The sequence below is a fragment of the Capra hircus genome, chromosome 13 (assembly GCF_001704415.2).
Source record: "Capra hircus breed San Clemente chromosome 13, ASM170441v1, whole genome shotgun sequence".
Classification (NCBI taxonomy): Eukaryota; Metazoa; Chordata; class Mammalia; order Artiodactyla; family Bovidae; genus Capra; species Capra hircus.
Genome location: NC_030820.1, coordinates 27321834 through 27349493, shown reverse-complemented (window position 1 = coordinate 27349493; position 27660 = coordinate 27321834). Strand labels below are relative to the sequence as shown.

The following is a 27660-nucleotide window of genomic DNA, read 5'->3' as shown; positions in this document are numbered from 1 at the left end:
CCGGGCCGCACGCAGCCACCGAGCCTCTCCGGCCGCGGCCCGCCGCCTCTTAAAGGGAGGGAGCCGGCCCTTAAAGGCCCCTCGCGTGCGGTGCACGGCGGAGCGCGGCGGCCCTGGTTCCCGGCAGGGGCCCGCCGAGCCAGGCCGAGCCCCCGCGGCGCCCAGGCGCGGCCCGGGGCCCTCCCGCCCTCCGCGCCGCCGCCGGGAGAAGCCTTTTTATTCAGGCGACGCTTAAGGGAGCCCGGCCGCGCCCGGTGCATTGTGGGAGCGGCGGAGTCCCGTTCGCGGGAGGAGGCGGAGGGCGCAAAGCGAACCGGTAAGCGCCTGGCTCGGGGAGGGGGGGCGAGACACCAGGCTTAAAGGGGAATATTCGTCCGCAGGCCCAAGGCGGCCGTGCGGATCCCCCCGCGGGCCGCCCGGGCGCGCCGGGAGCCGTGCACAACCGGCGCTCTGCAGCGCTGCCTGGAGAGGGGCCGAGCCAGGGCTTGGTGGGGCCGCTTTAAAAAAGAAGCACCGCCCGCGCCGCCGCCGCCGCGGCCGCGGCCGCCGCGCGGGGCCGGGGAAGGAGGGAGGGAGGAGAGGGCGGGGGAGGAGTGGAGGGGGAGGGCGGCGGCGGCGACGCAGGGGTTAATTTTTTCGCCCGCCGACATTTTTTGTGCGGCGGCGGCCCGCGCGCGCGGCGAGAGAGCCAAGCCCGGTCCCCGGGGCGCGGCGCCTTCGGGCCCTCCCCGCCTCCCCCCCGCACCCCCGCCCGCGCGCGCCCTCTCTTTGGCCCAGCGGGCGCCTTCTGATGCCTGGCGCCCCGGCCTGGCCGGCCCGCGAAACCAAAGTCCCATCGCGGCTAGTGGGGCCGTGCGGGCCTCGCGCCCTCCCCGCGGCCTGGGCCGCGCGGTTCCCGCTGCCGCCGGGACAGAGAGCGGGCGGGCGGGCATGGCCCCGTCGGCCGCCCCGCTCCGCCTCCTCCTGGCCGCGCCGCACAAAGAATCCGGGCCCAGGTGGCCTTTAAAGGCGGCAGCCAGGGATTTAAGGTGTCCCCGAGCGCTGCCCTCCGCCGCCCCGACGTGTGCTTCCAGCTGGGCACGCGCCTCTTGCGCCCAAGTCGTCGCGTCCTCCCCGTTGTTTGTTTCCTGGGCTTGGGGACCTTGGGGGAGGTAGGTACCGGGCCGGTGCTGCCCTCTTTCCCGCCCCCACTCACCGCGCTCCCCCGGCTCTGCGGCCCGCTTGGCGCCCTCGTTTGAAAAATTAAAACGTGGCTGGGAAAGAAAGGGTTAACCGTTGCTTTAAATATTCATGTCATTGTTTTAAAGGTGTAAACTGGCGGCTTTGGGGTTCTAGTGGACTGCATATTATGCAACCCACCTCCCCCCCGCCCCGCCCCGCCCCGCCATTAATTTCACCTTTCTGCAGGCCTCCCCCATCTCCAAAAAAAGTAAGATTTTTTTTTTTTTTTTTGGATCAAGATTTGTGTGATCTATGTCCTTCATTCTATTTGGAATTTTGAAACTCCTGAGTGCCTTCTGGGCTTAAAGTGTTTTAAACTTTTTACTGTTCAAAATCTTGGAAGATTTAAAAGGAAGCTAGTCTCCTGAATTCCAGATTCTCCTCCCCGCCTTTATTTTTGGATAGAGATTGAAGGCAGGAAAATAACTGGATGCCTCGTGAGTTGGATTTTTTCTGCCCCTGGTAGGAGTGAGGCAGTGTTAAGTGCGAGGCATTTGGTGAGAAAAGGACTGTTGTTTTTAAACCCTTCCAAGTCAAAGTGCTGTTGGACTTTCCCAGCTGTAAAATGGCTTCAGAATTCCCAAGTCTGTAACTTGATTAACCTCGCGCCCTCCTTTTGCACAGGTGTTTTCTTGGACTGTCGGAAGGTTCACTCCTTTACAGTTGTATTTCAAACCAAAATCATTGCTCACCCCAAACATGGTTTTCTAAAGACAGTTTGGGTGACTCCCTGAACTCAGGCTTTGTGAGATTTATTTTAAATGAGTGACGTGCTTCCCAAGGGATCGAAAACTCTATAAATGGGAATTATGTTCTTAATCATGAATTTTATAGGGGAAACTGACCTTAAAACTTAGGGTGTCTGTTATTCTGTGCCCAATAAAGCATCACTCTGGAAGTTTATAAACCCCGGGAGCACAGGAAAGGTTTTCATTTAGCCCCAAGGCTTCAAACTTAGAAAGATTTGTTCCAGAAACTTCCAGTGGTACCCCAAACTATAAATGCTAGTGATTTAGTACAATTTATCACTATAGATCTGCGATGAAACAGTAAGGAGGAGTAGTATACTTTGTCAATGATGTGTGTTTACTAGTTAGTTGGGCAGTGTTTGCTTTCTAGGAAATAGCACTGAATTAAAACATCAGAGAACTAACTTCCCACTGCTCTGTTGTAGAAAATGAACCTTGCTGTGTTAAAACAGCCATTCCAGGTTTCAAATTGTGTTGTTTAGACAGGCTTCCTATTAGTTTTGGATCATTTTGTGTACTTCTGATTTAGAATCAAGATCTATTATTCTAAAATCGAATTTAGCATCATAAAGAATTTCATCAAATGCATATCCATCAACTTCCATTTCACCAAAAATGCCTGTTAGGTATTTTATTTTTCTTTTAGATAGCAAAGGTCTTCCTGAAAAGTCATGTTAGCCAGGGCATCTCATTTCTAAACCATAGTACTTCCTGGTTGATAGGTGAAGTGACTCGTTTTCCTGTAATGCCACCAGCTAGAAGAACGTTGGGGACTTTTTGCTCAAGATGGCACTGTGTCCTGTAAGCCAGCTGGCCCATAGTTCTGTCTTCTTGGCTGCCCCTCACAGCCACAATTATAACACAGACTCAGAACGTGTCTAATGGTACAGTCACTTTTGAAGACTTACCTGGCTTATACATCACTGTGTCAAACCATTCTGGCCCCAGATGGCTGTTTTCCTGTGGTCTTGGTGATTTCAGCCCATTTCATGTTTACTTTTCACTGTCATATATTCACTTGATTCCTGGCAAGTACTGGTGAGAACTCAATGGTCTCTTTGTGTTTTGGTGCTACCCAGGTGGATCTATAAAGAAACCAGCTGCGTAGGAAAGGGAGGGGAGGAGCCCGGCCGTGAGGTGTGTGGGCCCAAGAACCATGTCTGCACGGGAGTCCTTTAACCCGGAAAGTTATGAATTGGACAAGAGTTTCCGGTTAACCAGATTCACTGAACTGAAGGGCACTGGCTGCAAAGTGCCCCAAGATGTCCTGCAGAAATTGCTGGAGTCCTTACAGGAGAACCACTTCCAAGAAGATGAACAGTTTCTTGGAGCAGTTATGCCAAGACTTGGTATGTGAACCACTGTTTTCTTTCATATTTCCCGAGTAGAGGATCTTGGATGCATTGTTGTCAGTGAGTCAAAAACTGGAGTTCTCTTTTCCCATATTGCCTTTAAAAAAACAAAGAAAAATTTCTCCAAGAAGGATTCAGAGCAAAGCAATGGTGAGTGAAGTCGCTCAGTCGTGTCCGACTCTTTGCGACCCCAGGGACTGTAGCCTACCAGGCTCCTCTGTCCATGGGATTTTCCAGGCAAGAGTACTGGACTGGATTGCCATTTCCTTCTCCAGGGGATCTTCCCAACCCAGGGATTGAACCCGGGTCTCCTGCATTGTAGACAGACGCTTTACCATCTGAGCCACCAGGGAAGTCCTTATTTGGAGGAACTACTTGAAAAGCATCAAGAAATGTGCTCTAACCATTTTTAAACTCTAAAGTGTATGATTGAGACAACTGTTAACAGTAAAGGTATTTTTTATTCAATCAGATTAGAAAAGATAGTGGTTCTGCATCCTTGTACAGGACTGGGAGAGCAGTGACTGGGTTGGGGGAACTCAGGGCTCCTCTGCAACAGGCATCACTAGAGAAGTTCCCATGGGAGGAGGGAGAAAAGTGCTCCAAACACAGAAGGCAGGAACACTGGACTGGGTCTATACTTGACCCCAACTTGACATCGGGACTTGAGAGCTGTGTTTCCTTGACCCAGTTCCTGATGTCCTTAGTGATTTACCCTTCCCCAAACATTGAGCTCAGAAAGAAAGTCTCAGCTGCTGGGATGTCTGTTAGCTTCTGTGTGTGCTTTGTTCGGTGTGTCACTTGTGATCACTTTGCCTTTTGAGTGTTAGTTGTGTATTCTAGGAGCTTGTAGATGTTTTGTAGTTACAGTGTGTGACTTGATCAGTTTTCCTGCATAAGATTTTAATTGCATTTCTTTTTGCTTATATATGATCACACTCTATCTCATAACATTGGTTTTGAACCCAGGGTACTCCTTTCTTTCCTGATTGTATAAAGCAGAGTTGCTTTGGGTAGGAGAGAGGAAAACTCACTTCCTGCAGTCTCAGGGCCTGTAAGGGCTCCTAGGAGCTCAGTTAGAAAACTGCCCTTGAGAATTCCCTGGGGATCCTTGGCTAAGACTGCGAGCTTCCAATGCAAGGAGCCCGTGTTCAGTCCCTGGTCAGGGAACTAGATCCCATATGCCACGACTAAGACCCAGTGTAGCCAAATAAATTATAGAAAAAGAAAACCGTCCTCATCTATCTAATGTCTCAGTGTGAAAAAATAACATGTGAATGAGGTAGAGTGGACGTCAGGTTACTTGTCAAGGAATGAGAATATATTGAGAAAATCATTAGATAACTGGGCAACAACAAATGCAGTAAAAACCTCATGGATGGGACTTCCCTGATGGTCCGCTGGTTAAGAATCCCCCTTGCAATGCAGGGGACAAAGGTTCAGTCCCTGGTGGGTGAACTAAGATTCCACATGCCTCGGATCAACTAAGCCTGCAGCTTACAGTTACTGTGCTGGTGCGCTCTCGAGCCCGTGTGCCACAGGTGCTGAAGCCCGTGAGCTATAGAGTCCAGGCACTGCAGCTGGAGAGTCTGTGCACTGCAGCAGAAGATCCTGCATGATGCAGTGAAGATTCTGAGTGCCGCAGTTAAGACCCAACACAACCAAATAAATAATTAAATAAAAAAAAAAACCCAACAACTTTATGGATAAAGCAGTGATTCCCCTCTGTAACTGCCCTCCTTGACTTATTGAGCACTCAGGCAGTTGGTCCTTCCAGCAGCCCTGTGGCGCTCAGGAAACCTGGGTAGCCTGTTTCCTGTCACTTGGTGGGGGTCAGAACTTGAAATCCACACCTTTCCATTCCTCTGCTCACCATACTGCTTGTCATCTGATTTTTCAGTCCATACATGTTTGTGGGGAAAGGAGCTGCATCAGCTGTAACTCAGCAGTGACAGCAAGGGAACAGGCCAGGAGAAAGAGATAATAAGTGTTACTCTACACTCTTCTTAACCCTCCTGAGCCTCAGTTTCCCCATCTGTAATACGGGCTAATAATACCTGTGGTTTGCAACTGTTCTGAGTACCAGAAATTATCTGTGTATGTATGTGCACTGTATCTGTACCCACATACATAATATATGTATGTTTTTATGTATGAAGTATGTATGTATACACATAAGTCTGTTGACATGTTTTAAAATTTTGGCTAAAAGTGTCAGATTTTTGGCATTCTAAGGGTAAGCCGTAACAGTTGTTAAAGATACATGTTTGTTGTATTCTAATGAACTGTTAGGATAAGTATGTCTTGGAAATTGGTACATGTGGGACTTCCATGGTGGTCCAGTGGCTAAGACTCTGCCCAGGTTTGATCCCTGTTCAGGGAATTAGATCCCATGTATGGCAACTAAGACCCAGCTCAGCCAAATAAATTAATTTTTTTAAAATTCTTTAAAAAAAAAAACACTTGGTATATCTGTTGCTGATGCATAAGCTTTATCACATGTTGACAGCTGCTGGCTATGGAGGTAGTTTGATGATTTAGGTTATTTTTTAATTTTTATTTTTAATTTTTTTGCTGGATGGTTTCAGTCTTGCTGAAACCTTCTAGAATTCCCCTTCAGCCACTGATTAAGCACACCCTGCTCTGTATTTGAGGCTTCCTTCACTCTGGCATCTTCCTTTATTTCTACCTACGCTGTGCCTCTGTCCTGCTCTCTCATACTTGATATACTCGTTTTGAAAGCACATGGCCTATCCTAGGCTCACCCTCTCTGTCTTCCTTTCTTGAAATTTGATAGGGGATTTGTAAACCAGTCACTACAGACTAGTGCTGTCCCAAAGAAAGATGAGATGAGCCCCCTGTGTCATTTAAATTTTTCTACTACAGGTAGTTCCAATTAAAAAAAAAAAAATCAGGGACTTCCCTGGTGGTCCAGTAGCTAAAACTTCTTGCTCCTAATGCAGGTGGCTTGGTCCAATCCCTAATTGAGGAATTAGATCCCACAACTAAGCATTCACATTCTGTGATGGAAGATCCTGATGCTAAAGTTAAGACCCAGCACAGCCATATAAGTAAATAAATAGTTTTAAAAAATATATCAGTTCAGTTGCTCAGTCATGTCCGATTCTTTGCGACCCCATGAATCACAGCATGCCAGGCCTCCCTGTCCATCCATCACCAACTCCCGGAGTTCACTCAAATTCATGTCCATCGAGTCGGTGATGCCATCCAGCCATCTCATCCTCTGTCGTCCCCTTCTCCTCCTGACCCCAATCCCTCCAATAATTAGGGTCTTTTCCAATGAGTCAGGTCTTCGCATCAGGTGGCCAAAGTATTGGAGTTTCAGCTTCACCATCAGTCCCTCCAATGAATACCTAGGACTGATCTCCTTTAGGATGGACTGGTTGGATCTCCTTGCAGTCCAAGGGACTCGCAAGAGTCTTCTCCAACACCACAGTTCAAAAGCATCAATTCTTTGGTGCTCAGCTTTCTTCACAGTCCATCTCTCACATCCATACATGACCACTGGAAAAACCATAGCCTTGACTAGACAGACCTTTGTTGGCAAAGTAATACTCTGCTTTTGAATATGCTATCTAGGTTGGTCATAACTTTGCTTCCAAGGAGTAAGCGTCTCTCTCTTTCACTTTCATCAAGAGGCTCTTTAGTTCCTCTTCACTTTCTGCCATAAGGGTGGTGTCATCTGCATATCTGAGGTTATTGATATTTCTCCCAGCAATCTTGATTCCAGCTTGTGCTTCTTCCAGCCCAGCGTTTCTCATGATGTATTCTGCATATAAGTTAAATAAGCAGGGTGACAATATGCAGCCTTGACGTACTCCTTTTCCTATTTGAAACCAGTCTGTTGTTCCATGTCCAGTTCATGTGAATTTAATTCTACTATATTTTAACTTAATATATAAAAATGTCATTTTGATGCATAATTAATATAAAACACTGCTAACAAGATGCTAGCTGAGATTTTTCTCAGGTCCAAGTGTTTAAAACTGAGTGTGTGTTTTAGTGTCTCTTTCTATAGTCCTATAGTTACATGGAAACCGAAAAGGGAACATTCCCTCTTTTCCAAAGTGAATAGTAATGTATTTGGAATACCCAGTTGTTGGAATGATCAGTTTCAGGAGAATCATGTGAGTTTAATTGTGGTTCTTGCCCTGTTTCCACTTGAGTGCTGCAGAGTATCATTAGTGGGCATTTCTGTGCACATGCACCAAATGAGAGGAACTGTTGCACACTTTCTGATCACTGGTTATGAGTGTTCCATGGTCACAAATTTGTGAGGCTTGCCATTCTGAAACAAAGTCCTCCATTCCCTAACTGGATCTTCCATCAATTGTTTCTGCTTTGCCATCTAGTATGGTAATAAAAAAAATCAGCCTGCCATCACAGAGTGATGTTTTACCTAACTTGGTTTTATTTCTGTGTTAGTAATAATGGATCAGACCTTGACAGACTGCCCCTGGGACCCAGCCTGTCTGTGGGGTCAATTGTGAAAGCTCATAGGTAGTCCTGTTTATGGGATTCGGGTGTGATTTATTCTTGTTTCATTTGGGATTTTGGGTAAATCTACCTGCTTCCTTTTATACTTCCTCCTGATTTGTCCTTTGCCCATTGTGTTGCAAAGTCGAAATGCTTCCTAAGGGCCAGGGCGTGTCCCCTGGAGAGAAGTGTTGGGAAAGCGCTCCATTCAGGTGGGAGGCCAGTCTAAACTTAGTGTTTGCATTGCAAGTGATTTTTTTTTTTTTTTTTTAAGAAATAGGCTTGACTGTTTCTAAACCAATTTCAGGAAAAGGGAATTATTTCTAAATAGTCCATCAGTTGTAAGATCCCGTGGGTACCACAGTGCTTATGTGCATGCTTATTGGAGTTGATAGATACTTGTTCTAGCTTTGTCTTTTTTCCTTTTTTGGTCATTTTTTTTTACTAAAATGTAGAATAGCATTTTATATGTGTAAAATATTTTACAGATTTTCTGGTGGAAAAACAGAATGATGCCCAAAGATGTACTCTTGGCTAACTATGGAGAAGACAACCCAAGTTCCATCTGTGCTGTTCTCATCTTTGCAGAAACTCTCTATGGTGCCAAGCACGGGATAACAGTAAAAGAAAGGAAGATTTCTCTTCAAGGCATCATTAGAGTCTCAGAATTGTACCATGTTGACATTGAGTCTTCATGACTAACAAATTGTCTTCTCTTTTGCTATCTTAAGCTGGTTTTGTTTCACATTTATTTCAGTTATACTTCTTGATAGGAGACACATTGCTTTGTTGGCAGGGAGCAGTGTTTCATAAGAGTCTTGTGCAGAACTCCTGTCAGCACACTGAAGGTGCAAAATGACCCCACTCTTCTGTTGACTTCTGGGTGATGGTGACTCCCATCTTTGCAGGCATCGGGATGGACACCTGTGTCATTCCTCTGAGGCACGGCGGCCTTTCCTTGGTTCAAACCACAGATTACATTTATCCCATCGTCGATGACCCTTACATGATGGTGAGTTTGATCCGACGTACTTTTACATCTGGAACTGCTTACTCTGGGTTTGGAGTGGTGGCTGGGTTTCGTACGTGCGTGTGTGGGTGGGTTTTTTGTTTTTGTTCTGTACAAACTGTTGTTATTCCTCCCACCGTGACTCTGCCATTGTGGGTCCGATTTGACTGCTCCCTTGCTCACACTTGGTACCGTGTGTGAGGCAGGCGGGGCAGATGTAGGGCATCCCCTGGTGCTCTTGAACCTGCGCACGTCTCTCTGTCAGAGCACCTGTTCAGTGTGTCTATGGAGTGATGTGTTTCTAGTTTTCTCCTTTTGTTTCCTTGTCCATGTTTTTCTTTGACATTTGTAAACTCCACTTTCCTCTGTAATAGGACAGATCCTGCATGTCTCTGTCCAGAAATAGAGAGCTTAGCATCTCATCACAATGAACTTGACCGTTGACCCTGATTCTGGTCACTCCTTTCGCCGTGTCTGTATTCCATAGGGTAGCCCGTGGGTCTCCGCTGATCATGCTCCGCTCAGATACCCCCACCTGCTCATTGTGGGGTTGCTGCCAGCAGCCCCTCCGCCTACCCAACTGGACCCTTCCTTGCACCCTGGCAGCTGGGAGCAGCCAATGAAGAGATTGGGAACATCCTATCTGTAGGAAGTGCCAAAGGCCCCTCCTGGTGCCAAGGGCACTGGGAACAAGGCGAGGAGGGAGTGTTCACCACTCAGGTCCCAAGACAAGCACATGGGCTCCCAGGAACCTGTTTCCTGCCCACACAGCCAGCTGTCTCTCCGGTAAAGCAGTGCTCCCGTGCACACCATGCCCCTGGCGTCCTACCTGACTGGGGGCCCAGGTGGCTGGAACCAGAATGCATCCTCTGCCAATATCTTGCCAAAGGACCTGAGAGCCTAGCACAGAAGGGGCAGCACACCTCTGCAGCCCAGCTTGTGGTTGGCACCTCCCAGCATGCCGACCACACTGCCCCAGTTGCCTCGTGAGTGAGTCACAGGAGGTGATCCAGCTCCCTGCCAACCTGCCCAGAGGTTGTAAGACAACATAATGATAAACCGGCAATGAAATGGCCACTGGAAGTAATAGTAACTTGCAGTTTGATTACCCTTAATGTCAGAAGAAAAGTGTGTCATTTTCTCCTTTCCTGTTTAGAGAAAGGCAACTTAAAATTTTTTTTCAATCTCTGTCGGCAGGAGAAAATCTTTTATTTTCTATAAGTAAATTGTTAATAATTATTAATGTTATTGATAATTATTAAAATAATTATAAATTATTTTCTATTTTATTTTCCACATTTCTATTGAGTACTAGTTCAAAGTTCCTCGATAAAACTATATAGTTTACTGGGAATTGCCTCCCTTTTTCTTTAAAAAACGGTCTGGTTTCAGAGCTAGGTGTTGTTCATTTCTTCTTTTTTTTTTAACCAAGATGATTTTCCTGTTTATCTCGTACAACTTTGGAAAGGAGTCCAAAAATTTCTCCGAAATTTCTCCAAAAATTTACCCATCTTCTCTGTAACCAATAAAAATTGGCCCTTTTTAAGAATCTGTTCAGGGTGAGTGACCGTTCCTACATTTTCTTTGAGACGGTTGTTTCCCAGCATTTCCACTCTGGCTCCTCTGCAACCATCTGTACCACGCCCGCTTCTCTCCACCATCTCTCTGCTCTGGGTTCTGCACCTAAATAAATGGCAGGTTTCTCCTGATGTTTTAGAATGGTGGAGAACGTGGAAATGCTCTGTGCTGCACGGAGGAGAGGTGGTGGCAGGAACGTCTGAGCTTGGTTCTGCGGTGGAGGAAAGGCAGCGAGTGTGTGAAGCACCGCTGCTGAGGCCCACGTCCTGGAAAGTCCCCTCCCGGGTGCCTCTGGGCAGCCCAGCTCTCTGTGTCTGCCCCGGAAAGTCCCCTGGGGTCCCTGCTCACGTCTGCCTTCTCTTCCAGGGCAGGATAGCCTGTGCCAACGTCCTCAGTGACCTCTACGCCATGGGGGTCACGGAGTGTGACAACATGCTGATGCTCCTCGGAGTCAGTAATAAAATGACCGACAGGGTGAGTAGGAGCCTTCCAGCCCAGGGTGTGGCACCGAGGCCGTCACCCTTCCCTTTGGTCACTGCCTGGATGGCGACATAGACACTGGTGGGGTCGGGGTGTCCCACTGCTCACCTGGAGCATCCGTGGCCTCGCTGCCTGGCCTATTCTTTGACTCAGAGGTGAATTTCTATTTAGATTATTTTTGACAGGTGATTGGTTTCATCCCCGCCCCCTGCCATAGTTCTCCCTGCGCATAAGAATTGAGCGTTCGGTAGGCTCTTGTCTGCCCCCACAAGGTGCTCTTGGGCCTCTGCTTGGACACAGCCATCTGGGGCAGACGTGGGGTGCATGTGAGCTGGTCTTGGGTGGTTGAGGACCGTGTAGAGAGCCCATTCAGATGCAGGCAGCCCTGAACACCCAGCCCATTTCCAGAATTTACTTCTCTTGTCCAAGCTCCATTCACATTGTAACCTGCAGCCTCTTCCAGCTTGTGATAAAAGGGCTACAGAGTGAGCTGTTCCTACCTCTTTCTGTTACTCCCTGCCCCTTCTGGAAACTCTGGTTTTATGATCTTTTCTGGTTTATGATCTTTTCATAGCTGTAAGTGTATAGACTCTCTTTTCCAGGTTTTAGCTGAATGATGTGACTTTTAATTTTTCTTTTAAACCCTAGGAAAGGGACAAAGTGATGCCCCTAATTATACAGGGTTTTAAAGATGCAGCAGAGGAGGCAGGAACGTCTGTAACGGGCGGCCAGACAGTGCTAAACCCCTGGATTGTTTTAGGAGGTGTGGCTACGACTGTCTGCCAGCCCAACGAGTTTATCATGTAAGTCATTTTTTTGTTTCATGTCACCTGGCCTGGTTCGCTCCCCAAAATTTCACATAACATAAAATTCAGTTTTTTAAAATATACAATTTATTGGTTTTCAGTATTCACAGGCTTATATAACCATCACCACTGTCCAATGCCAGAACATTTTCATCTCCTCAAAAAGAAACCTCGTATTCATAGCAGCTACTACTGACTCCCTCCTCCCCCACTCCCTGAAATCCACAGATCTACGTTCGGTCTCATGGATCTGCCTGTTTTGGACATTTCATATGAATGGAACCATGCAACAAATGATGTTTTTGTCCAACTTCTTAGCATGTTTTCAGGGTTCATCATGTTGCACGTGTGTTGGTACTTCATTCCTGTTTATGGCTGAGTAACAAACACTCCATTGTTTGGACAGACCACAGTGTGTTCATCCATTCGTAGGTCACAGGCCTCTGGGTTATTTCCACCTGTTGTGAGTGATGCTGCTATGAACGTTCATGTGCAGGTTTTCCGTGTGGACATGGGTATCAAAAAGACAGTAAGCAAGTCTTGGTGAGCATGTGGCGACATCGCAGACCTTGTCCGTGGCTGTGGGGGGTGTAAAATGGTGCAGCTGCTTTTGTTCCTCAGGTTCAGTAGTCAGCACATGACCCAGTAATTCTTAGATATCTGCGCCTGGGAACTGGAATGTATGTCCACACAGAAAACTTGGACATGAATGTGTATAGCAGCATCCCCCACTTGTTTACTGTCTTTTTTGATAATAGCTGTCTCGGTGGGTGTGAGATGAAACCTCAGTGGGTTTTGATTTGCATCTCCCTGATGGCTAATGCTAAGAGCATCTTTTCATGTGCCTTCGGGCCATTGCCAGGTCTTTGGAGAAGTTTCTCTCTTAACACAAGTTGTCACTTTTCGTGTTTGACATCCTGTCAAGAAAACCACCTTGCCCTGTTCTCTGAAGGAATCAGAAGCTCTATTTGTGGGGTGGGTTTTGTGAGCGGGTGCCGGGTCCATGTGTTTCACAAATCCAGAAATGTGAAAGGGTGTGCCTGTGGGTTTTTAACCCACTTGGATGATTGTTGTTCAGTGTCGGGGGACCAGACGACTGTGTGGACAGTTCCTTGAACCAGGACAAGAAAGACATGAGTGCTAGTCGTTAGGGTACTTAGTGAGACAGGAGTTTTGTTCGGGGGGCAGTCTTTCTGTTTTTAGGGGTGCCTTTTTTTTGATATTTGCCTTCTGTCTTTCAGACAGGGCCCAACCAGGGATCCTGTGTACTAAGGAAACTTATTGGTCATAACTCTGAATTTGACACACTGATGCTAAAATTACCAAAACATTAGACCCATAATCAAACAGCCTGAGAAATCCCACCTGCATCTCTGCTATATAAGTGATTGTAAAACAGAAAGTACAGTGTTTGTTTCAGAAGGCTTGTTGCCTCAGAACCCTGGTGGGTCTGTGTTGAAAAGTACAGGGCATGACTGAATCAGGGCCTGATGATGTCTTTGAAGTCTAAGCAGTTTGCCTTTTTGGGAAACTAGTAAGTCATTGTCCTGAGTGTTGAAGTCGTGGCCTCTCCACTTTTCATTTAATGTTTTGTTTTGTTCATCAGTCGTCCCAGTAGTAAATGATAAAGCTCTGCTGTCAGTACATAGCAGTAGTTGGCTTAAATATGAGTAAGTGACTGCAAACACACATGTGGTTTTACCAGCCTTTTCTTTCTTTTGTTTAACCAATGATGAGCTTATCTCCTTGGTTAATTTGATGAGAAACTGCCAGTGTTCTCTTCTTCAGGCCAGATAATGCAGTGCCGGGTGACGTGCTTGTCCTGACAAAACCTTTGGGGACGCAAGTGGCCGTGGCTGTGCACCAGTGGCTGGATATTGTAAGTGACCTTCACCTTCTGGTGGCTTCTAAAATGAGCTCCTGAGGACTCCCCTGGTGGTCCCATGGCTAAGACTCCATGCTCCTAGTGTAGGGGGCCCTGGGTTCAATCCCTGGTCAGGGAACTAGATCCCACATGCCCCAACTAGAGATGCTGCATGCTGCAACTAAAGATCTCGTGTACTGCAACGAAGACCTGGGCAGGCAAATAAATACATAGATATTTAAAAAAAAAAAATTTTTTTTAATGCACTCTTCTAGTTGTAGTATCAGAGAGTATAGTGTCAGTCTAGACCTTATAGAAATCCTGGGAGTTGTCCCTATTCTTTTATTAAATCGAAGTTTCATGTATTGAGTGCTTAAAGTTCAGAACTACTCCATAAAGAGAATTTGGGAAACAGTTGAGTTTATCTGTTCGTTAGTTACTGAGCTGGCTATATCTTATCACTGAAAATTAATACATAAGAGAATGTATGCAAACTTTGATATTTGAGGTATAAATAAGGCCAGGCTTATTGACAATTTAAATAATTTTAGTCATGAGTTTTTTGGTCATTTCTGGTTGCTTGTTTTATCTTTTTAAGCTAATTAGTAAATCAACATTTTGATAAATAATCATCTTATGGAGAAAGCATCTAGAAAGATATTTATCCTGAGTCACTTTTCTGCTGCACTGTGATCAATCATTCTTCCTTTAAGACTTTCTTCATTGCTGTAGCAACTCAAAAATGAATGATTGTGGTATATTCTCACATAGCTCAGTGCTTTCAGTTTCTGCAGTTGACATCTGAAACCACGAGTCCTGAGAAACAATTGAGAAAGAGTAATTTTATGTTACTCATCAACCAGATAGATCTTAACTTGACAAACAGCAGAGAGAATCTCTAAGGAGGCCATATTCTTTAGATATTTTTCTCTTCTCATTCAGCAATGATGGGGACATTTTCCATCTAGTATGATCACTTGTCAATCAGTCCACAGGACTTTGCTTTTTACCAATTTCTTAAAGGTGCTTAGAACTGGAAAAAAGCAAGTTTCAAAGACTAAGTAACAGTGTGATACCCTTTCATAAAGGTCGGAAGCAACCAGAGTATTGTTTGGGCGTCTGTATGTATAAGGATACTGCTTTTCAAAAGGCAGGAAAATGACAAGTATAAAATTCAGAATCGTTGTTACCTCTTGGGGAGGGCTGAGGGGCAGGGAATAAGGGAGGTACACAGAGATAGATTTCCGTTGGGCGGTAGATTATTGTGTTGCTAAAAATGAGTGAATTCATGAATGCTGGCCATTAATGGACCATGACTGTATGTCATGAGCCCAGCATCGTGCTGCTAGGCTCTTTGACTATCAGACTGGGGAAGAAGAGGAAAGACAGTGGTGTTTCAGAGGATGTACTGTGTGGTCACTCTCAATGTCATCGGAGCCAATGCTAAGTTGAAGTTCTTTCCCATTCATTTGTTCCTCAAGAGGACTTGATCCCAGAATTCAGGGAGAGTCAGTAAAATATTAACACAGTTAACACGAGAAACATCAAAGTTGTCAGCTTACAAGGGCAGATGCAGAGGAGAACTTAAGGACATTCACAGCTGTCCCGCTGGTCTCACGTCTCCAGTAAACTGCAGTGTTGGACTACAGAGGTGCGGCTGAGGGCAGAGAAGATGGCCGTGATAATAACGTCTAGCGGACACCTAAAATATAATCTCGGGGGTTGGGGGAGTGGGGAGTTAGAAAACTTAATTTTGTGTGCAGAATTAGATAAGTAAAACGCCTCAAGGTGACTAAGGAAAAAATAGGCTCTTTCAGTGGTTAGAAACAAAAATTGATCACATTTTTTCTCTTTTCTCCCTCATCTGTGTTCCTGTCATCAGCCTGAGAAGTGGAATAAAATCAAGCTAGTGGTCACCCAGGAGGATGTGGAGCTGGCTTACCAGGAGGCGATGATGAACATGGCTAGGCTCAACAGGACAGGTACGGCCAGGCTCGGGTCAGCAAGCTTTCTGAGACGCAGGAAGGGAGGTATTTCAGGCTCTGTGGGCCATAGTCTCAGTTGCACTGATTTTTTTCCTCCTCATGACTCTTAACATTGTTTTTTTAAAAAAATCTTAGCTGGAGGAACTGGCCATCAGCCAGGTTTGGCCAGTGACTGCACAACCCCTTCTGTTGATGCCTAGAGCCCTGGTGGGAATCCAGACACGTTGCGTGTTCTTGACATATGCATGGGGTAAATGTGATTTACCTTATAGAAAAAAAAATCATATCCTTATTTTAGGAAAGTTTTTAGAAAATATAAAAAGGAAAGGAAAAACATTGTTCATAGCCCCACCACCCCAAAATAACTTCTGTTAATACTTTAATGTATTTTTCTAAGATTTTTATCCATGTTTGGTTGGTTGGTAGTTTACTTTTATCTTACTGTTGATGTTGTAAACTAAAGGTTAGCATACATTTTACTTGTATTTGGAGTTTGGCTGGGGCAGGTCGTGGAGTGGCATGCCAGATCTTAGTTCCCCGACCAGGGAGAGACCAAACCCATGCCCCGTGGAATTGCATAGTCTTACCCACTGGACCACCAGGAAAGTCCCTGGGATTTGCTTTTATTCATTTAATATTACTAAATTCTTTTTTCCATATTATATAATTCTAATACACATGATTTTTAATGGCTAGATGTTCTATCAGACAGTATGCTGTAACTAATTTGCCTTTTACCTACTTTTGAAGAATTTATTTTGAGATAAAATTTTTCTGTAATTTTTTTTCCTGCATTCCAAGAGTATTTCTTTGGCTTTATTCCAAATTAAGTTGAATTGTAATTATTTAATTCTTTGTTTTCTGATATTCTCATCACTTACAACCAAGGTTTTTCATACCTACTTCTTTTACTGTGCCATGTTTAAGAAGTTTGTGGGTTGTCTTGTCCTTCAAATTAAGTAGTTTAACAGTTAGAAAGTGATTTGTAATGGATTTAGTTTTACTCATATAGGTTATTAGTTTATTTATATTTGTGCACTTAAGATTCCTCTATCCTTAAATTTTAGACATTCCTGATAGGGATATGGCAGAACACTTATGGAGACGTGTTCGGTCGTATGTGGCACAATTAAGTGTACGTTTATTTTGACCCAGAAGTCCCACTTCCGAGAGTCTATCCCAAAGCTACAGTGGCTAGAATATGAAATAACATGTGTACAACACTATTCTTTGAAGCACCTTTTATAATTGCGAAAGAAGGGTGTAATCTAAGGGTCCATCACTAGGTGACTGACTGGGATTATCTGGTCTCCATGCACAGTGGAATACTATGCCCTAGAAAAAGGAATGAGAGAGCTTTATTACCAGGAGCTATCTGTAGGATATGGCCAGTGAAAAAGCAAAGCACAGAGCATATATGTAGTATGCTGCGTTTTGCATATTCATAAATAAATATGAAGTAATAATATGTATTTTATACTTTCAAAAAGAAACAGTGGAAAAATAAAGACATTAACAAAAATTATTATATATACAAGAGAACAGGGAGGAAGCAGACCCTCTGAACATGCTTTGTTTCATAAGTTGAACTTGGAAACAAATGTTTTATGTAGTTTTCTACACTTAAAAATTAAATGAAAAGAGCATATTTTATGAATCCAAATCAAATTTTTTAAGGTTGTCCAACATACGTCTAAGCTAGTGGCAAAACCACATGAAGAATTATTTCAAATCTCTTTGAGCATGGTATTTTCTGTGTACATCCTGAAGACAAAAATCCACAAAAATATTTCATTGTTGTCAATGGGTTTGTGTTTGTGAGAATGTTGTATATTGAGGTAAATAAGTGAATGTAATTAGGAACAGAGACTTTAGAGAGAAGTAAGATCAAAGAAGCTAGATTAATTCATCTTTAATTTTGAATTATCAGTGTGAACTCAGGATTATTTTTTTTTCCTCTGAAAATGTTTATTTCTGAACCTGTTGAAAAGACCTAGAAGCAGTGAAGGGTGAAGTCTTATTGCCCCTGGTCGGAAAGTTACTGTTTTCCACTAAAAAGTACCAGGACTCCCTGGGGAAATGGCAGGCTCCAGCTCTGGGGCAGGAAGTATGGAAGATAAGCTTGATTTCCTGTGCCTGGAAGTGGTGGTGGTGTCACATCCTGACAACTCCAAGGGGCTCCCACTTGATGGGAGCTGGAGGGTACAGTTTGAATATCAAAGACCAGAGTGACCATATCAAGTTTCTGAACAAATGATAATTAAAACTTTTTGGTCACCTGGGTCACCAACTTATTCTGAAGTAAAAGTGGTCATCCTCTTATTTTACCTGTCTTGTATGGGGTGAATTTCAGGGAAACTGAATTTTCTAAAGAATTATTTATCAAAATCACATCTAATAAATACAGGAAGAATGGTTGAATTACAGAGTTGCCGTGTTTGCTGTCCCCTTGATTAAACGAACCTCATCACCAAACATCAGTGGCTGCTAAAAGCTTTTGGCGAAAGGTTCGTGTTAATGATATTACCCCCCCATCCCCCGTGAAGGATTCTTGGCAAAAAAAAATGAACCTGAGTTTCTTTGAGCCTTGGTCCTAAACGCCAGTACAGGAAATAGGGAAAATGGTAGAACATGCTCGAATTGGAGAAGATCCCCAAATCCAGAATGGAGGAGATGTTTTAGGAAAAAGTGGCTCAGTTTCCATAAATAAATGACTCTGAAAGGGAACTGTTGTGACGTTTCAGAGAGAGCAATCAATATAGTGTTCATTTTGTTGGTGTGATAATGATATTGTGGCTGTGTTACAAGTTTTTTTATCTTTTAGAGGCACACACAGAAATTCCGATAGCTGAAGGGTTGGCTTTAAAGTTTCCATATCACCTCTCACATCCCCCAACAAGCAGGCAGGAAAAGATGAGACCCCAGCAGATCGGTGGTAACACTTGAGGCTGGGTATTGTTAGGTATGTGGGAATTTGTGGTGGTGTGTTCCTCTCTCTGCTTTTGTGTTTCATTGAAATTTTTATAATAAAAATGAGCAACAGTCATTCCAAGATGATGCTGTGAAAGTGCTGCACTCAATATGCCAGCAAATTTGGAAAACTCACCAGTGGCCTCAGCACTGGAAAAGGTCAGTTTTCATTCCAAGCCCAAAGAAAGGCAATGCCAAAGAATGCTCAAACTACCACACAATTGCACTCATCTCACATGCTAGTAAAGTAATGCTCAAAATTCTCCAAGCCAGGCTTTAGCAATAGGTAAACCGTGAACTCCCTGACGTTCAAGCTGGTTTTAGAAAATGCAGAGGAACCAGAGATCAAATTGCCAACATCCGCTGGATCATGGAAAGAGCAGGAGAGTTCCAGAAAAACATCTATTTCTGCTTTATTGACCATGCCAAAGCCTTTGACTGTGTGGATCACAATAAACTGGGGAAAATTCTGAAAGAGATGGGAATACCAGAGCACCTGACCTGCCTCTTGAGAAATCTGTATGCAGGTCAGGAAGCAGCAGTTAGAACTGGACATGGAACAACAGACTGGTTCCAAATAGGAAAAGGAGTACGTCAAGGCTGTATATTGTCACCCTGCTTATTTAACTTCTATGCAGAGTATATCATGAGAAACGCTGGACTAGAAGAAACACAAGCTGGAATCAAGATTGCTGGGAGAAATATCAATAACCTCAGATATGCAGATGACACCATCCTTATGGCAGAAAGTGAAGAGGAGCTAAAAAGCCTGTTGATGAAAGTGAAAGAGGAGAGTGAAAAAGTTGGCTTAAAGGTCAACATTCAGAAAACGAAGATCATGGCATCTGGTCCCATCACTTCATGGGAAATAGCGTCAGACTTTATTTTTCTGGGCTCCAAAATCACTGCAGATGGTGACTGCAGCCATGAAATTAAAAGACGCTTACTCCTTGGAAGAAAAGTTATGATCAACCTAGATAGTATATTCGAAAGCAGAGACATTACTTTGCCAACTAAGGTCCGTCTAGTCAAGGCTATGGTTTTTCCAGTGGTCATGTATGGATGTGAGAGTTGGACTGTGAAGAAGGCTGAGTGCCAAAGAATTGATGCTTTTGAACTGTGGTGTTGGAGAAGACTCTTGAGAGTCCCTTGGACTGCAAGGAGATCCAACCGGTCCATTCTGAAGGAGATCAACCCTGGGATTTCTTTGGAAGGAATGATGCTAAAGCTGAAACTCCAGTATTTTGGCCACCTCATGCGAAGAGTTGACTCATTGGAAAAGACTCTGATGCTGGGAGGGATTGGGGGCAGGAGGAGAAGGGGATGACAGAGGATGAGATGGCTGGATGGCATCATGGACTCGATAGACGTGAGTCTGAGTGAACTCCAGGAGATGGTGATGAACAGGGAGGCCTGGCATGCTGCAATTCATGAGGTCGCAAAGAGTCGGACACGACTGAGCGACTGAACTGAACTGAACTGATTCCCTATATAAGAGAAGTGGTGACCAATACTTTAAAAGTAGAATCCCTTTTCCCTAGTGGCTCAGGAGGAAAAGAATCTGCCTACAATGCAAGAGACCTGGGTTTGATCCCTGGGTCAGGAAGATCCCCTGGAGAAGGGAATGGCTACCCACTCCAATATTCTTGCCTGGAGAATTCCGTGGACAGAGGAGCCTGGCGGGCTGCAGTCCACGGGGTCACAGAGTTGGACACGACTAAGTGCCTGACACACCCTTACTGACCATAGGATTCAGTGTGTCCCCTTGTCTGCTCTCGTACTCAGAGCTTGTCTAGGACGGCGTTGGGAAGAGCTGAAGTGGAGGTCATGGCTTTGCTAAATGTCCTTGACTGCCCCACTGTGCCAGGTGTAGGTGTGTGAATAGGATGGCCTTTTCTTAGTGTTGCTTAGCTAGCACTAGGAACCAGAGTAGGGTCAGTTCTCCTCTCAGCATGTGTTGTTGAGGATATACGTAAGTAAAAGATTCTGGTGTAAGGAAAGATAAAAGAGAGGTTTGGTGAACTTGTCCTTAGTCACTAAGTTATGTCCGACTCTTCGGGACCCCATGGACTGCCTCCCACCACACTCCTCCGTCTGTGGGATTTCCCAGCCAGGAATACTGGAGTGGTTAGCCATTCCCTTCTCCAGGGGATCTTCCTGACCCAGGGATCAAACCCAGGTCTCCTGCATTGCAGATGGATTCTTTACTTTCTGAGCCACCAGGGAAGCCCAAAGAGAAAAAATGTGTATCAAAAAGCAGGTCTTTGCTAGTGGTATAGTGGATAAGAATTTGCCTGCTAATGCAGGGGACAAAGGTTCAGTCCCCAGTCCTGGAAGATTCTTCATGCCATGGAGCAGCTAAGCCTGCATGTCACAACTACTGAAGCCCACACGCCCTAGAGTCCGTGCTGTGCAACAAGAGGAATCACTACAGTGAGAAGCCTGAGCGCAGCAACAAAGACCTGCTGCTGCTGCTGCTGTTAAGTCGCTTCAGTCATGTCCGACTGTGCGGCCCCATAGACAGTAGCCCACCAGGCTCCCCTGTCCCTGGGATTCTCCAGGCAAGAACACTGGAGTGGGTTGCCGTTTCCTTCTCAAATGCATGAAAGTGAAAAGTGAAAGTGACGTCGCTCAGTCCTATCTAGCGACCCCATGGACTGCAGCCCACCAGGCTACTCTGTCCATGGGATTTTCCAGGCAAGAGTACTGGAGTGGGGTGCCATCGCCTTCTCCAGCGAAGACCTAGTGTAGCCAAAAAAAGAGAAAGCATTTAACCCAGAGCACTTCTATAAACATATGGCGTATTTCATTTCATCAGAAAGACATTTAGTTTTTAAAAATAAGCAATTCAGTTACTCCCCTCATCCCCAAAATGAAATACATAGGTGTGACTCTAAAAACATGTCCAAGTTCTGTATGAGGAAAACTATAAAACTGATGAAACAAATTAAAGATGTAAATAAATGGAGGTATTCCATGCACATGGATAGAACTCAGTATTGTCAAGATGTCAGTTCTTCCCAGTTGTAGGTATAATGCAATCTCAATTGCATTTCTAGCAAGTTATTTTGTGAGTATCAGCAAACTGATTCTGAAGTTTATATGGAAAAGCAGTGGACCCAGAACAGCAAACACAGTGTTGAGGTTTTGGAGAACTGATACCTCCTGACTTCAAGACTTCATATAAAACTGCAGACATCAAGATAGTATGTTGTTGGTTAAAAAGAGATCAATGGAATAGAATAGAAAGCTGAGAAATGGGCCCACATAAGTATAGTTGAACTGATTTTTGACAAAGGAGCAAAGGATAAATCTTTTAAACAAATGGTTCTTAAAAAATTAGACATCCATAGGTAAAAAATGAATCTGGACACAGGTATTAAAACCCATCATAAAAATAAACTAAAAATGGATTGTAGACCTAAATGCAAACCTGCTAAACTCCTAGAAGATGACATAGGAGAAAACTTGGGTGATCTTGGGTTTGATAATAGCTACTGAGATAACACCAGAAGCACAAATCCATAAAATAAAAAATGGACAAGTTGGATTTAATTAATATAAAAAACTTCTCTATAGAAGAGACTGGGGATGAAAAGACAAGCCACAGACTGGAAGAAAATCTTTACAAAACACATGTGACAGAGGACTGGTATCCAGAATTTGCAACAAACTCTTGAGACCCAACAATAAGAAAATCCAATTAAAAAACGGGGGGCGCGGGGAGAGCTGAACAGAAACCTCACCAAAGAAGATATACTGATGGCAAATAATTATATGAAAAGATGCTCCACGTCGTATGTCATTAGGGAACTGCACAGCTGCTAGAATAGCTATAGTCAATACCAAATGCTGGTGAGGGTGTGGAGCAACCCATTGCTGATGGGAATGCAAAGTGGTGCAGCTGCTTTGGAAGATAGTTTGGCAGTTTCATACAAAACTAAATCTGCTAATATGATCTAGCAATTGTGTGCCTTGGTGTTTGCTCAAATGAATTGAAAGCTTCTATCCACCCACCCAAAAACCTGCACATGGATGTTTGTCGTAGGTTTATTCAAAATTGCCAAAACTTGGAAGTAGTTGGTAAATATATAAATTTATATTTATATAAATTAATATTTATTAAAGTCCTTCAGCAGTTGGTAAGTATATAAATAAACTGTGGTCCATCTAAACAGTGGAGTATTACTCAGTGCTGAAGAGAAGTGAGCTATCACGACATGGAGGAGCCTTAAGAACACATCACTGAGTGAAAGATATCAATCCAAAAAGATCAAATACTGTATAATTCCAGCTGTGACCTTGTGGAAAAGGCAAAATGATGGAGAAAGTTGAAAGATCAGGGGTTGGAGGAATGGGTGAAAAAGTGGAACTTGGGATTTTCAGGGAAGTGGAAACACTGTGTATGATACTCTAATGACTGGATACATGAGCTCATACATCTGCCGCACGCATAGACATCAAGAGTGAACTCCAGTGTAAACTGTGAACTGGAGTTAACAGTAATATATGAATACTGACCTGTCAAGGTAGCACACTGATGCTGGCTATTACTGTCGGAGAGATGGGTGGGGGCAGGGACAGTATGGCAACTGCTAAATTTTCTGTAAACCTAAGACTTCTAAAAAATAAAATGTGCTAATTTTTTTAATTAAAAAATAAAAGATTAACCTTTCAGTTATCAGGAATGTACCTTGAATTTAGATCAGACAGTCTTAAAAGGTCTTGTTCTTATTTTAGGAGAGTATGTTTGAGACTAAAGCATCTGTAAGATTTTGAGTTGAGGAGGAGTGTTTTCTAGGAGTCTCTGTTCACGACACCAGATGACAAAGGCTTCTCTGTCCTCTGGCAGCGGCAGGACTCATGCACACGTTCAACGCCCATGCGGCTACTGATATCACGGGCTTCGGGATTCTGGGCCACGCACAGAACCTGGCCAAACAGCAGAGGAATGAGGTATCCTTTGTGATTCACAACCTTCCCGTCCTGGCCAAGATGGCAGCTGTGAGCAAGGCCTGCGGAAACATGTTTGGGCTCATGCACGGGACCTGCCCAGAGACATCAGGTACCAGGGCCCTGGCCCGGGTCAGGGGTTGACGCTAGTGAGGCCAGTGGGACCTTCCTGAGGAGGAGGAAGCCAGGTCCAGGAGCAGGGCCCTAGGGTGTGAGGTCTTGGCTGGGAGCATCTCAGCCTGCTGTCCTCTGCCACGGTGTCTCACGCCATCCTTCCTGTGATGAGCAGCGTTGTTTTCAGTCCAGTGTTGCTTGGTGATGGGATGGGAAGAAGGGAGGATATGGGGAAAATAGGTCATCACCTAGTTTCCATTGGAAACTCGAGAAATAGCCAATGTATCCATAGGTTACATTGACGAGGCTGTATTTTTTCCTTGCAAAAGTCTAAAATTAGTGTTTTAAGAATGAAATAGTATATGATATCTCCAAATTACCATTTTTCTTTTTGTGCCTTTTTTTTTTCCTTTGCCTGGACTCTGTTTCATCCTTTCAGTTCCATCCCCCACCCCACCCCCCTTCCTCCCGCTAGTCTCTCTCACTTCTGTTATACTTCCTCTATAACTCAGGAACTGTTTCCCTGTCCTGGTAAAAGAGTTGAAACATCTGGGAATGAAGTAAAGTACCCATGCCTGGACTAAACCCCGAGGTAGTCAGTCTGAGGTGGGCCAGGTCACGAGAAATTCTGACCTCTAGAAGCTAAGACCACAAAGCCCCACCCATGCACCTGCCCTGGGGGTGGGGATGGGGGGTTCGTTTTCATGTGGGCCTCTCAGCCATAGAGAGGACCCTGCTACTTCCTGACCTCGGAATTATGAAATCCACTTCTTCGAAGTGTGCTACAAGAGGGTAGCTGAACTGTTGGTAGAACAGTACCTGCTGCCTGGCAGGCGTGGAATCAGTGAATAAACTAATGAATATTCCCAACTAACGCAGTCTGTCTCTATTAAAAATGAGAAGTTTCTCATTTTTTGTAAAAGGTCATATATATTTTTTTCCCCAATTGGGTTTCTTCTACTTACAAATACATGAAATTATTTTGGCTTAGCTACTCGGGTACCAGTGAAGATTTATTTTCACGTATTTTGTATTTTTCTATTTTGAAGTTAATGACAGAGCCAGGGACAGAACCTAGATACTTTGAGGCACACACACTTCTTTGGCCTTAGTTTTTAAATTAAAAAAACAAAACAAAACAAAAAAAACATGAAAAGCCTTTTTTGGTAAACTGAGGACTCCATGTAGAGAATCAGATTGAAAATGAAAAATTCTCTTTTGTTAATCCTTTCAACTGTTGCCTGGGAAAGATTGGCACCACATACGTTACTGCGTCTCAGATGCTTCACTCCTACACAGCATCAGATGATTCACAAGGAGGGTGTTTTCATGACTTAAAAGTTTGTTGTGTGTGTCTTGAAATATAGTAGAAGTTGAGCAAGGACTCACTTAGCGACTCCACCGCGCAGTCTGTGGAATAGACGCAGGCAGTGCAGATCTCTTCTGGGGAGACAGCAGCATCACCGCTAACCGTGCTCCTTTTTTCTCCCTTTCCCTTTTGCCAGGCGGCCTCCTGATCTGTCTACCACGTGAGCAAGCAGCTCGATTCTGCGCAGAGATCAAGTCCCCCAAGTATGGTGAAGGCCACCAAGCATGGATTATTGGGATCGTGGAGAAGGGTAACCGCACAGCCAGGATCATAGACAAGCCCCGGATCATTGAGGTCGCACCACAGGTGGCCACCCAGAATGTGAACCCCACACCTGGTGCCACCTCGTAATCTAGGCCAAGGCAGCTGTGTGGTTTTGTTTTTAAATAGCTCTATTTCCTTTATCATCATTTCAATTAAAGACTATAAACAACAACGAAAAATCTCATTGTGTCTACACATCTGGTGACCTTAGGTCGATTTGTGAGTGGATGCAATTAATCAAATAAAATCCATTGCCTTTTTTTCCCGTTACATTAACTGAAGATGCACCTAATCTTGAGGCAGCTTCTGAGTTGAGAATTATATTGTTATCCAATACTGTTGATTCATTTTGAATCTTTAGACACTTATCTCTTGCCGAGTAGGCTCTTTTTAAAGGTGCTTTCACGTAGCACAGACATTGCCTGTCGTAGTGTCATAGCAGTTTGTGTTTTTTCATTTTATGTGTATTTATCATTATCCTCCTGATCCTTTTTGAAGTGTCTGGCATGGTATTCTGGTGGTATTCTGGAAAGACAGGATTGGTGAGGGCGTGACACAGTGGTGTCCCGGTAGCAAGAGGGTTGCATGAATCCTTCTAGTCTTCTAATTCAAGAGCATCTCTTTGACCCAAGGGTGCATTCAGCTAAACCAGGCAAGTGCTTAACTGCATGGAAAGCACTTTGAAGACAAAAAAGAAATGTTCTTTTTTTCTTTTTTTTTGTAGCCTTCCTAATACTTGCGGTAGTATCATTAACTGTTTTCTTTATTGATAGCAAAAAAGGACACTTTTTGCAATGTAATTAGATGTTCAATAGCACAGCAAGGAATTGCCTCTGAAAGGGGGTTCATGTATAATACTCATTTACAAGTCAGCATATAATTAACTACACAAATAATTTTTAAATATAATCAATAATAAAGACTGTTCTGTGGATAGTCGTGTTTAATACATTTTATATTTTGTATAGTGATTTCAGACCTTTTGTTTCCTTAAAATCCAGCTGTTTAGCCTGATTCTTAGCATTATTTTGTCCTTTGTGCCAGTACTTCTCCGTGCACGCTTCCTGTGATCTGTGTGGAAACCTGCATTGGCCAACCATGCAGCTCGAACTTCAACTTGTTATTCAAATAAATATTTAATTTTTTTTATTGCTCTTGTATAATCAGATGCCCCGTTTAGTATTATTTTAGAAGCATCAAGAGGGTTTTGGCTAAAATACAATTTATTGGGGGAAAATTAGATTTTAGTTTTATAAAACTTTCAAGTCTTTCACGGGACCTATATTTTCTTGAATTAAATTTTGTAGTTCTAGAACAAATAGGTGATCTAAAAAGGTGTTTATCCGTGTTCCTTAAAAACAGAGGCTTCCTTATATTTTCACCTACTGAACCAGTAGGAGAGGCTCCTCTCCTCACATGTCACACTGTCCCTGCATGTCCCACCGCCCACTTCTGAGCGCTTCCTGCCTACAGGCACCAAAGTCGAGAATGGCTCAACTTCTTGCCAAAGGAAACCACCACGCGGAAGCAAAGCCCTGGAAGAGGCTCTACCTTGGACTCGCCCTCCTTCAGGAGCCAAAGCGCAGCCTCTTGGCACATGTTACTGGAACTCAAGCCATTAACTTCAGTGTGTAGGACCAAGGGGCTGCAGCAGAACTGAAACTAACTGGACATTGGGTAGGGACTGATAACCGTGTCGGTCCTCAGAAGCTGCAAACTGGTGGTCAGCAAAATAAAATGTGTTGGAAACCTCTGAGTGAGATGAACATACTGTTGAGCTTTCTTTTTTTTTTCCCCCTTTAAGGTTCGGTGTGATGGCTAAATCTGAACTACTTTCAGAGTTGATCGTGTCTTGAATGCTGATGGTTTCCTTGGTGGCAGGTCTGTCGAGAAAGTGAGCTAATTGAATGATGCTCTGAGGAAATGATCATGAAGATTCATGTTTTATAAAGAGGAAATGCTGGGTATTTAAAGGTCCATGTAACTGAGGAGGAATAACTAGGCTTTACAGGAGTGTTTCTTAGAGAGTGGGTCCAGGTCACACAGGCATTAGAATCACCTGGGGATGCTTGTCAGAGTCAAATTATTGGGCTCCAACCCAGGCCAACAACAAAATTTTGGGGGTGTGGGACTAAGGGAATCCTTAGATGAGCACCCTGTTTGGCTGGGCCACACATGCCAGGGTCCTCCAGTAAAACCCACAGAGCCCTAGTCTTAAAGGTGGAACATGGAAATGCCATTTTGCCTCTGGTCTGTGTGGAAAGAATGGGAGTGGGTGGATTTGCAGGCCTTCATGAAATAATTGGTAAAATGGGGAGTTCATAGGTTTCCAGACACATTCAAGAATTGACTGAATGAAATTCTGCCACCTGCTGTGGGTTAGCAAACGCTGGGTGAGTCGAGTTGCTGTGTTTCAGGGTCCTTAAATATTTGATGTCCAATTCTGAAT

The 27660-nt window shown here is 44.2% G+C and overlaps 1 protein-coding gene across 2 annotated transcripts; it reads left to right on the top strand.

Moving 5' to 3' along the window:
• On the top strand, positions 1-26360 carry SEPHS1 (selenophosphate synthetase 1). Of its 2 annotated transcripts, none has more exons than XM_018057121.1 (9): positions 1-316; positions 3050-3319; positions 8728-8831; positions 10773-10880; positions 11535-11689; positions 13481-13571; positions 15439-15538; positions 23364-23576; positions 25084-26360. In XM_018057121.1, exons 2-9 carry the CDS (start codon positions 3127-3129, stop codon positions 25296-25298), a joined length of 1179 nt encoding a protein of 392 aa, XP_017912610.1. In that variant the 5' UTR covers positions 1-316; positions 3050-3126; the 3' UTR covers positions 25299-26360. The 2 variants fall into 2 exon arrangements, with proteins under 2 accessions (XP_017912610.1, XP_005688009.1); XM_005687952.3 differs by lacking the exon at positions 1-316 and adding an exon at positions 954-1151.